The sequence below is a fragment of the Mizuhopecten yessoensis genome, unplaced genomic scaffold (genome assembly GCF_002113885.1).
Source record: "Mizuhopecten yessoensis strain PY_sf001 unplaced genomic scaffold, ASM211388v2 scaffold2329, whole genome shotgun sequence".
Classification (NCBI taxonomy): domain Eukaryota; kingdom Metazoa; phylum Mollusca; class Bivalvia; order Pectinida; family Pectinidae; genus Mizuhopecten; species Mizuhopecten yessoensis.
This window is the reverse complement of record NW_018404492.1, coordinates 3372920-3385820: the sequence shown is the minus strand read 5'-3', so window position 1 is coordinate 3385820 and position 12901 is coordinate 3372920. Positions and strand designations below refer to the sequence as shown.

The following is a 12901-nucleotide window of genomic DNA, read 5'->3' as shown; positions in this document are numbered from 1 at the left end:
TGTCTAGATTCATAAAAACATACCTTGCAAAGGTTACACAACGACTTTTTTGATAGGTTTAGTGGCATATTAGAGTGTCAAAGCGTCCAGAAGTTGACAACCGGAAGTTTACAAGCAAAACCGGTGACCAAAAACAGAAACGCCCCCAGACATTTTGCCCCTGTGCAAATCCGCACAAGGACATGGAAATATATCAAAGGTATACATTTTTCTAAAGTTAAATACCTGAACATTTCATTTATCTAAAAATCTGTCATCAGTTCCTTATTAAACTTCCTCAGTGCCCCAGTTATTAGCCGGAACTAATTTTAGATAGGGACTACAAACGTATGAAACACTTGCTGATTGGCTGATTTAGTTGTGCGAGTCCTATATCGACACTTGGAAATTATAATTTATAACATATACAATTTGAGTGTTATTTTCATCAATGATATGATAAATGAGTTCAAGACAGGTTAAGCTGTAAATAGGTCAATGATACATACACTATATCCAAGGAAATATTTTGATGAAGTTGCAGTTCGAACTGAAGACCACCTTATCAATACCACAAGGTGGGATTTGGCAATAAACGTTGTTTATTTCCTTCTCTTTGCCACGACAAAGTGTTTGGTATTATAGTTGTTAAGCTAAAAAAATCCTAATTAGAAATATAGGAACCTTTATATTTTCTTTAGAAAATAATTAAGCAATACAGATCCACGGAAGTTCAATATTTCATTAGGGAAATGGCACTGATGTTTTCAATTGTATTTGTATCAATGACGTGTGGGATCTGCAAAGCTGTCATATATTGTTACCAGTTATCACTGTTCTTGATATATTGTTTACCTATACTGAAACTATTGCACAAATTATAGCAAGCAGTCGGCAGTGTTTGTCAAAGAGCACACAAGTTGTCAAAATTAAAGTATGAAGAAGAATAATGCATGCATCAAGACAGTTTGTTGAACAATGCACATTATTATATAAAGAATATATACAATATACTGTAATCGAGTAAATAAGATATTATGCATTGCGATTAACTGTGATAAGTGTGTTGAGATGGTATACATTTCGTGGATGATAAGATGTTTCTTTGTTTCTGCAACATTTTCGAACTAGATTGTACAGTAATAAATTACCTAAAATCAATGTATAAATATTTCAAATATACTTCTTTTCTTATTTTACAATTACGCTCCCCTATCACTTATCAAACACGTTTATTTTATTGCAACACGAGAGGTTCCTAAAAACCTCGCAATTTGAAAATATGTTTCCATTTCCTTACATGGTATATTGCTTATTTCCCATTCAAACAAAGCTTTGAAGATATAAAGTTGGTCTCGTACAGTATTGTGTACATTTCACTTAATGAAATGTTCGCCATTTACATATTATATCCATATTGGCTGAATATTAATTTCGCATATCAAAATGAAAATATTCCCATAATATAAACAAGAAGTTGTGTACTAACTTCGTGAGGAATTATCCCTAGAACAAGACGGAGAAAAGGGCAAAATTTACAAAGCGGTGGACATTTAACGATGTACAGTACATATATGCAATTACAAAACTCATTCTAATGATGCTAGTGCATTCTGTAAAATAAAGCACATTTGCTTTTATAATTAAAGCATAACTTCAAGATATTTTGCAGGCATGAACGTGTCTGGATTTACAGGTTTCTATTGTAGTGTTAAATGTTTTCTGGGTTCCATGGAATACTGTAGAGAGTATTCCGATTCTGTCTCCGTCTCCACATAGTCCGGATCCACGTGGCCGTAGTCTTGTCCTTCCTTTAAATTGTTAAGTGTCACGATTTCCTGGCAGAGAACTTTGGTCAGTCTGGACTGATTGATAAACTTTAGGGTCTGTACTGTTATGTCGAGATTCTTTCTTAGACTGCAATCATGTACATCTGAAAAATATCCAATAAAACACAGGATTTTACATATTGGTGTACTAACATTTAGTTGGATGACCAATTGTTTTAGAACATATTTCTATTCGTTTCAATTACCATAACGGGTATTTTTTCGTGGTTTTCAAATTTTCACGATATCAGTGTGGTGATGATGATGATGATGATGTTTTCAAAAGAGTTTCACTCCATCAAAAAAGTACATCACAGCGCCAACACACAAGGAAAGAATCGAAACTCAAATTCGACAGATAAGAAAGCAAAAAACAAAGTTATCAAAAACCAAATCTTTCAACCGGCAGGATGTCTCGCTAAATCCAAGCAAATATAGAGGACACCAGCGCTCAAGGGATTGAAGCAATCCGTAATTGTTGTAGAGAATAAAATTATGTAAATGAAATGTAATCTTTACCTTTCCTAGCTTTGATGACCTGACATTTGAGTTTGGCGTATTCAAGTTCATCATCATTCGGATCTATTCCTTCTTTAATGCATAGTTCTATGGCATTTCCCATCCCATTCATGTCTTCTGTTTCCATGGCACTTTGGAGTTTTCGTCTCTGATGTCTTTGTCGGGGAGACTTGAAATAACAATATAGAAAAGTCTGACAATTCGAAAAAAATCAATTCATACACATAATGTTAAAACACAACCTCACTAAACCAGAATAGGCAAAACTGTTTTATATCTATTTGTATGCGTGTAACATAGAAACACAAATAATGAAGGACAACAATTAATAGCTCGTGCCCTGTTCGCCACCGAACACAGGATATCCACATATGGGCTTATTTGTTATTAACTGTTCTTCAAATTTCTGATAATACCGGTACACTAGTAAAACAAGTATATACCTTTATTTATCATTGATGTTTCACACAACGACAAAAGCAAATACTGATCTCCTGTACGTGTATAACACACGATGCCAGATCTATCTACTATTATCCCGTACATGTGTTACATTAGACGTGAAATTATTCACTTTTCCCTGTACATGTGTGACACGTAAACATCATATACTAGTCTTCTGTGAAGGTGTGACATACGACGTCAACAACAAATACCGATTATTACAAAAGTTTGACAAACGACATCAACAATAAATACCAATCATTACATAAGTGTTACAAACAACGACAACAATACATTCTAACATCCTGTACATGTGTGACATATGAAGTCAACAACAAGAACTGACAATTGTCAAAGTGTAAATACGATGTCTACTAATATACTGTTCAGATGTGACAAACGATGCTTACAGCAAATGTTGATCCTCTGTCAAGATGTTACATATAATGTCAACAACGAATACTAATAACCAGTACAGTTTTAACAAACGACGTTAACAACGAATACTAATAACCTGTCCAGTTTTAACAAACAACGTCAACAACGAATACTAATAACCCGTCCAGTTTTAACAAACGACGTCAACAACGAATACTCAAAACCAGTACAATTTTAACAACGACGTCAACAACGAATACTAATAACCAGTACAATTTTAACAACGACGGCAACAACGAATACTAATAACCAGTACAGCTTTAACAAACGACGTCAACAACGAATACTAATAACCAGTACAATTTTAACAACGACGTCAACAACGAATACTACTAACCAGTAAAGTTTTAACAAACGACGCCAACAACGAATACTAATAACCTGTCCAGTTTTAACAAACAACGTCAACAACGAATACTAATAACCCGTCCAGTTTTAACAAACGACGTCAACAACGAATCCTAATAACCAGTACAGTTTTAACAAACGACATCAACAACGAATACTAATAACCTGTCCAGTTTTAACAAACGACGTAATAACCAGAACAGTTTTAACAAACGACGTCAACAACTAATACTAATAACCAGTACAATTTTAACAACGACGTCAACAACGAATACTAAAAACCAGTACAATTTTAACAACGACGTCAACAACGAATACTACTAACCAGTAAAGTTTTAACAAACGACGCCAACAACGAATACTAATAACCTGTCCAGTTTTAACAAACAACGTCAACAACGAATACTAATAACCCGTCCAGTTTTAACAAACGACGTCAACAACGAATACTCAAAACCAGTACAATTTTAACAACGACGTCAACAACGAATACTAAAAACCAGTACAATTTTAACAACGACGTCAACAACGAATACTAATAACCTGTACAGTTTTAACAAACGACGTCAACAACGAATACTAATAACCAGAACAGTTTTAACAAACGACGTCAACGACGAATACTAATAACCAGTATAGTTTTAACAAACGACGTCAACGACGAATACTAATAACCAGTACAGTTTTAAAAAACGACGTCAACGACAAATACTAATAACCAGTACAGCTTTAACAAACGACGTCAACAACGAATACTAGTAACCAGTATAGTTTTAACAAACGACGTCGACAACGAATACTAATAACCAGTACAGTTTTAGCAAACGACGTCAACGACAAATACTAATAACCAGTACAGCTTTAACAAACGACGTCAACAACGAATACTAGTAACCAGTATAGTTTTAACAAACGACGTCGACAACGAATACTAATAACCAGTACAGTTTTAAAAAACGACGTCAACGACAAATACTAATAACAAGTACAGTTTTAACAAACGACGTCAACAACGAATACTAGTAACCAGTATAGTTTTAACAAACGACGTCAACGACGAATACTATTAACCAGTACAGTTTTAACAAACGACGTCAACTACGAATACTAATAACCAGTACAATTTTAACAACGACGTCAACAACGAATACTAATGACCAGTACAGTTTTAACAAACGACGTCAAAAACGAATACTAATAACCAGTACAGTTTTAGCAAACGACGTCAACGACAAATACTAATAACAAGTACAGTTTTAACAAACGACGTCAACAACGAATCCTAATAACCAGTATAGTTTTAACAAACGACATCAACAACGAATACTAATAACCTGTACAGTTTTAACAAACGACGGCAACAACGAATACTAATAACCAGTACAGTTCTAACAAACGACGTCAACAACGAATACTAATATCCAGTACAGTTTTAACAAACGACGTCAACTACGAATACTAATAACCAGTACAATTTTAACAACGACGTCAACAACGAATACTAATGACCAGTACAGTTTTAACAAACGACGTCAACCACGAATACTAATAACCAGTACAGTTTTAACAGACGACGTCAACGACAAATACTAATAACCAGTACAGTTTTGACAAACGACGTCAACAACGAATACTAATATCCAGTACAGTTTTAACAAACGACGTCAACGACAAATGCTAATAACCAGTACAGTTTTAACAAACGACGCCAACAACGAATACTAATAACCAGTACAGTTCTAACAAACGACGTCAACAACGAATACTAACAACCAGTATAGTTTTAACAAACGACGTCAACGACGAATACTAATAGCCAGTACAGTTTTAACAAACGACGTCAACGACAAATGCTAATAACCAGTACAGTTTTAACAAACGACATCAACAACGAATACTAATAACCAGTACAGTTTTTACAAACGACATCAACAACGAATACTAATAACCTGTACAGTTTTAACAAACGACGGCAACAACGAATACTAATAACCAGTACAGTTTTAGCAAACGACGTCAACGACAAATACTAATAACAAGTACAGTTTTAACAAACGACGTCAACAACAAACACTAATAACCAGTACAGTTTTAACAAACGACGTAACCAGTACAGTTTTAACAAACGACGTCAAAAACGAATACTAATAACCAGTACAGTTTTAACAAATGACGTAAACAACGAATACTAATAACCCGTACAGTTTTAACAAACGACGTCAACAACCAATACTAATAACCAGTACAGTTTTAACAAATGACGCAAACAACGAATACTAATAACCTGTACAGTTTTAACAAACGACGTCAACAACAAATACTAATAACCAGTACAGTTTTAACAAATGACGTAAACAACGAATACTAATAACCTGTACAGTTTTAACAAACGACGTCAACAACGAATACTAATAACCAGTATAGTTTTAACAAACGACGTCAACATCGAATACTAATAACCTGTACAGTTTTAACAAACGACGTCAACAACGAATACTAATAACCAGTACAGTTTTAACAAACGACGTTAACAACACATATTGACCGTCTGAATAAATGTAACATTGTATCATTAACAATAAATACTGACCTCCTGCACAGCTGTAGCGTACGATGTCAACAAGTAATGACAGACGGGTTGATAACCATTCCTTTTGCGCTGTTCAAAGTTGCTAGCTGTCCATATCGTCAGAATGTATTCCCCATCTTTAGGTACCGTGGCAGTAATAGATACCTCTCTTTGCTTTCTGCTTATTTCACATAACACTTTTTCCGTTCTCGAACCAGCAAACCCAGAGGCGTAAAATGTTGCTTTTACTTCTATTTTTTCGGCGACATTTCCTTCGACTAGAAATTTTGCGATAAACACGTCACCCTTTCTAATGTAAATTTCGCCTCGAGTTTTCATGGGAATCACGAGACCAACTAGTTCACATGAAATGTTTGGCCCAAATCCAGTAGGTCCAGGATCAATTCGCAGAGGGAGACAGTTTGATTTGCGCGATGAACACTTCAGAAGGAACTCACAAACTCGTACTAGTGGATTTGGGTTAGGCCCAGCAAATACTGCAAATTTGTACGCACCTTCCACAGGTAGATGGATGTCAAACTTCCATTTGTATCCTGATCGAACCATTCGCACATGCTTTGGCATCACCTGTGGTTCTACATACTTTCCATCTGATTCGTTCAGCAAGGGAATGCTATTTCCGAAAGACAGCTCGTACCAAAGATGAAGTAAATATGAGTTTTTTGCCTTAGCTTCGACTTCGATCAGCGCTTTACCTGTGTTAACGTCTAGAACACAAGGATGTTTCGATTTGAGTGCGAGTCCTAGACCAAAAAACGGTGGCAATAGATAGGGTTGATCAAGGAACTCCTTCCTGGACATGGGTTTCTTTTGTAATTGCCATTGGGAATCAAATGGATAACACATGTTCTTAAACTCCTCTGGGTCGGTCATCATATAGTAGTCTGTGAATGCTTGTTTGTTGAAGTTCGATAGAAGTTGTGACTTTTCTGCAAATTTGAACCAACCATTCGACTTTGTACCAACATAAGTCCTGCACATCCATATTGGATGAATGATGTACCACTGCATTTCTATGTAGACCGCATTCCACAGGCACGCTAAGTCCGTCATGTTCGTATCTCCAGGTTGGTACCTTCCGAGCGCTTTACACATCCCTCCGATCTGAACACATGGTATGTCAGCTTTCCTATATAGAATAAATATGGCAAACTAGTATTTACTGTAAAAACAGACTTATGGTGTTTCCTTTGCATGCTGTTTGTCCACAAAAGCTAAAATGTAAGTACCGTATTAATGCTTCTTTTGTGACACAGAACACCAACAAATAAGTAACCATCTGAAAACAATTAACAATTGTCAATTTCATTAACATTATTCAGTGAACTATAGGATTGAACAGCAGGCTAGGCCAAACAAACGACAAACATAGCTATGAAATAGATAAAGCGTGTTATTAAATTTAAAACAAATTTCAGTTCTATAATATTATTTGTCAATCATATCCAGTATAATAGTAATAGCGATTTTGTCTATTCATTAGCCGATGACACAGTTAAAATGCAACCAACAATGTACACACTGTAGATTGATTCTCTCTGACAGAAGAGTGACGATGAGATCGTTTTTGAAATTAGATATACCAAACATATAAAGTGTCAAGCTACTGTTGCCTGAGAGCTAACAAGGACCTACCGGCATATGATGGTGAACACTGTAGAAAATGTTGTGCGCTTCTGCGCCAGAAGAGCCAGGCACCCTTCGGGTGAGTCTTCTGTCCCTTCTAAGTGTTTATAGGTGTTGAGCTTTTGACTGCTCAGCCAGTTCACAAGAGCTCGAACAACCAACATATCAGGCCGTGCTGAAGCATCAACACCCATGACAAGGTACTCCAACAAATCGTCGAAGCTCTCATTGAAATACCGTGGTGTCTGCAACAGAAACTCTAGCATTAAAGCTATGCTCACACATATCCATACACATATCGTGGCTATCGACACTCTGTCAATGCAGATAATTTTATATATGAGCTTTCAATTCTATAATTCATACCAAAATTCACATACTGAGTGAAATTGTTGAATTATTTATTATCCTATTTTACATTGGATGAAACGCTTTTTCAGTCATATACACATGGATAACATAATGATGGCATAATTGCATAAATCGTGATAAGTATAATGTACAAGGTACTAAACTAAAATAGTTTACATTCTTCCCTAAGACCATTCCGAAACACACGTATTCAGTTGAAATAGTTCTATATATAAATTTCCATGTAGTTAAAGTGTAGAAGTGAAGAAATCTAAAGTCTTGGCACAAATTGGTTCCGTCTCCTAAAAGTCATATCTAAATTGGCATATATATGCTGTCTCTAAACAGCCATACGAATGTTGTCGCTAAACAGGCATAAGAGTGCTGTATTTTAACCGGCATATTGGTGTCGTCTTTTACAGGCAAACGAGTAATGTCCCTAAACACGATTCGAGTGTTGTCTCTAAATAGGCATACGAGTGTTGTCCCTAAACAGGCATTCGTGTGGCGTCTCTAATCATGCAAACGTGTGCTGTCTCTTAAAAAGCAAATGTTAACCGTCGTCTCTAAACAGGTATACGAGTGCTTTTTCTAATTAGGCAAACTTGTGCTGTCTGTAATCATGCAAACGTGTGCCGTTTCTAAACATGCCTACTGGTGCTTTTTATAAACAGGCATACGTGTGATAAGGCAAATGTGTGCCGTCTATAAAAATGCATATGTTTGCCGTCAGCTCTAAACAGGCATATGAATGCCGTCTCTAAACAGGCAAACGGGTGCTGTCTCTAGACAGGTATGCAGGTGCCGTCTTTATTCAGGCATACGTGTGCTGTCTCAAAACACGAATGCCGCCATAACAACGCCAAAGTGATCAGACTTACGTGACGTGCCCTGAACTCGATATCTTTGACGGTGAGACCGATATTAGCTACATCCTCGAGACCGGAGTCGGTATCCTGGGATTTCGGTTGTCTTTGTTTAGTCATGCTATGGACCGCATCCGGCCACTCAGGAGTCCAATCATTAAACCACTGTACAGGTGTTTCTTGTTTCTGACCTTTAGAATTAGGGACTGGCTTTGGGTAATGCCGCAAAGTTTTCATTATTTTTAACTGAAACAAATGTATTGCATATAGTAACAAATATTGTTTTACAGAGGAAATATTACATTGCTGAAAAAGAATTGAGGTAATTCGTCTGAGGTTTGTTTATGGTGTCAAATATTTTAATAAAATTTACATAAGAGAATAAGCATAAAGAAGTACTATTTCTTTTAAAAAAAGTGTCCCTTTATACTGATTTTATCGGGTTTGTATTAAAATGTCACTGAGGGGAGAACACTCATTTGCAACACTTTTTTGCACTTAGTACAAACAGTAAAAGTCCCTTTAAATTTATCCTCGATACGTCCAGGCGTTACGCTCACTTTCGCTTTCTGCACCCCTGACATAAGTCATAGCAAAATTGAAGGCACGCGGCTAGCTATTTGATTGGTCTCAAAGCCAGTCAATTTTAACGTTACGCGCCCGCGACATTCATTTGATATACATCAAAGGATAAACAAGTGAGCGTTACTCCTGGAGTATCGAGGATTTTTTTTAAAACTGTAACAGATTCACTTTTGCTGAACAAGTGGTAAGTTGCTCCTTTTGCTCAGAAAAATGTGAAAAGTAATTCAAACTTATACATGTAAACATCTGCGTTTGATATAGACTGAATGAAAATGACATTAGACCGCTAAAGTAGGGTTGCGAATAGTATACGTTATAATGAATAAATTGTTGATGCGTATGCCCTCGGTTGTTTGTTAATTTTAGAAAAACATTTCATCTTGTTCCCAGAAAACACTGGAATCGTTTAAAATCTGATATTTGAATTTCAAACGCTTAGTCATTTTGCAAAAGTGAACGTTTGCAGGTTTGTGTCGAAAGCAAATGAAGTGTAAAGGTATCTCCATATATATAATATAATATAATACATAAAACATATCTTAGAAGAAAATTACATTTTAATTAATAGAAATCTAAAAATTTACGTGTATCGATTTGTTCATCATACATTTGGAAAAAAAACCTTATACATTAAAATTTATACTTGAACACATTTTAATGTGTGATTTTTTCGTCGTCTCAAACGGGCGCCATCTTTTAAAATAAATTCGGTAAAAATAAAAGCCAATGTACTATCTTTCCAACAGGTTATATTCTATACAATCTCTCCAACTTCAATTTAATGCTGTGAAAACTTAATGAAATAACTCAATGACTTTTAAGGTATTGAACTGATATTTGGGTATTGGAAAATGTAAGGAAAAGCATGCGAATATTTTATTTGAAAATTTAACTTACTTCGTCTTCTCCAATATATTCTACCTCCATTTGTGTTTCCGAGGTAAATGACGGTTTATCATCCGCTTTTCGCGCTGCTTCCTGCTGCTCCCGGTCTATTGGCTGGGTGGCAGTGTCTGTTGTCTTGGATAAACTGGCTCCACACCCCATCGTTATCTATTGTATATATAATATGAATATTAATAAAACTTCAACAATGAAACATGACATGGATTGATTTTTTGTTTAGATTTGTTTTACATAGATGGTCACCAAAAATATCATTATCATTCATAATTTGAGATTCATTCTCGTTACAGCATACAGAATATCATATCGTACTGTAGACAGTCTACAGGAAAACTGAGTTAAATGTCATTACATCCGTCGTCTTGTATAGTGTAACAGAGTCTATCATTAAAACTTCGTGTGTCATTGTCTGGATCACAATGCTGTTGGTTGCCGTACATAAGCCCCATTGACTTGGTACCTGTGTAGCTATTTAAATGCACATGGGTGCCTATTGTGAAATATTTGTACATATGACCAATTATGAGTCGTTAAAAGGTATTCAATAGATTGGGAAATGATAACAGACTGATATGAGATTATTTCAAAACAAATGTTATAACTGTTTTAGCATTATCTGTATTATATAGACACAGCAATAGGATGTGTATATGACACACCACTGTGTTGCGTGATACATACCACAGCTCAAAATGGTGAGACAACTGTCACCGATATTCCTTCAACGGACTATGTCTTCAGCGGAATGTCTCCACACTGCATCTAAACCGGGTAACGATACTGAAAATTCCCCGAAGTAACATATTACACACTATGTAGTATACAGTTTTTTCTCTAGTGCATAGAAACAAATAAAGTAGTTTACAAGTTAAACTGTTCTATCTCCGGCCATGACCAGCACGTGACTTTAGTTCGCTAATGAATGAAGTATACCTAACAAAGATTCATGTTTACGATAGTACGTAGACACTGTATACAAAGCATGCACGGTTCCACAACAATGACGTTGTAGGTGGTGGTTGGCCTTTTGAATACAATTTTGGTATTATCACGACCGTTCACTATATCAGTTTGTAGACTTTGGTATTTAAAACAAATCAATAGGTTGTGATCTGTGTTCTTACAGCTGAGAAATGGTAACATTTTAAGGGCAAAAAACTTTTGTTTGTAATAAAAGTGATGTGATTGATTTGTGAATTATTAAAGTTCAGTAAACATTATGACTGCATATCTGTATATTATATTTATTTTTACAGCATAATATCATACGATTTATAGAGTGTTGTGAGGTAATTGATAGGTTAATGCAAGTGTATTATGCTTCTATCATATTTGAACTAAATTTTAAAAAGACACGTTTTGCGGTATCTACATAATTCTAGTATGACTAGTAAGCTGGGCAAGCTTTACATAAAAACGATATGCCCGATCACATGGTATCAGACAACGAACAACATGGATACCTTTGAAAACTGTTTGTATATATTTATTGGAGGTGTCGATCTGATTCGTTTACACCGTTTAACCTGCTTTGTCATTTGACTAGTACGTGTCAGGTAGGCTATGATGGTATCTCTGACACCGCCATTACACGGGTCATCAACATTCTAACACACAACAAACCGCTATTGTCAAATACTCGCTGTTGTTTTGATGTTTGTTATCGTGCATTTATATGTAATGCAACGAAAAACAATTGTTCTGGTGCCAAAGACATGAATATGGTAGATATGGAAGTTGTTAGAATAAATAGAATTCTAACAGTAATATACATGTATGATATACTTATATCTTATATCTATAAATATATTGGACATAGTACTCTACGACAGGTAGTTCATATATTTAAACCTTCAAAACAACATACACTAGGGTATATCATACGTTGTTATTGCAATTGGATATGAAACATAGGAAGACAATTAACGAAGAAAAACAATTTGTGACTCGTCCACCAAGCCCTGTATTCTAATCTTCGCCACCAATACATTGCCCAGCCGAGAAACATCCGCACCCGGGTTGTTTCACACATTCTTTGTTTTTACAGCAACAATTCCCATCGTCTCACTGACTTTCAGACCTAATATTTGGTTAAATTATATATTTCCTCAATACTAAAGGAGAAGTAAAGCTCCCCTTGCACATTGATGCTGCATACCAAATTTGCCTAAAATATCATCACCGGTTTAGAAAGAGTTTGGGTTGAAAGTAAAATTTGATAACGATTTACAGAGTGTGGTTATCCTTTAATCCAATTTCTCCAATCATCCTTATAAATTGTTTCAAAAAGTATGCATAAGCTTGGACGTTTAATACAGTCCAGCAAATATTTACAAAATTAACGTGTCTGTCTGTGATAAGGTCATTTTATGTTTATCTAGCCAGTGAAATCTGGCCATCTACCAAACTAGATTTGTACA

At 35.5% G+C, this 12901-nt stretch overlaps 1 protein-coding gene across 1 annotated transcript; it reads right to left on the bottom strand.

Moving 5' to 3' along the window:
• Positions 1-225: 225 nt before the first annotated feature.
• Positions 226-11540, bottom strand: LOC110445621 (hillarin-like). Its single transcript, XM_021490312.1, has 7 exons — positions 11163-11540; positions 10473-10628; positions 9006-9236; positions 7783-8018; positions 6148-7276; positions 2328-2496; positions 226-1912 (listed from the first exon to the last, which is right to left on the bottom strand). The coding sequence occupies exons 2-7, from the start codon at positions 10620-10622 to the stop codon at positions 1680-1682; spliced, it is 2148 nt and encodes a 715-aa protein (XP_021345987.1). The 5' UTR covers positions 10623-10628; positions 11163-11540; the 3' UTR covers positions 226-1679.
• Positions 11541-12901: the final 1361 nt, after the last annotated feature.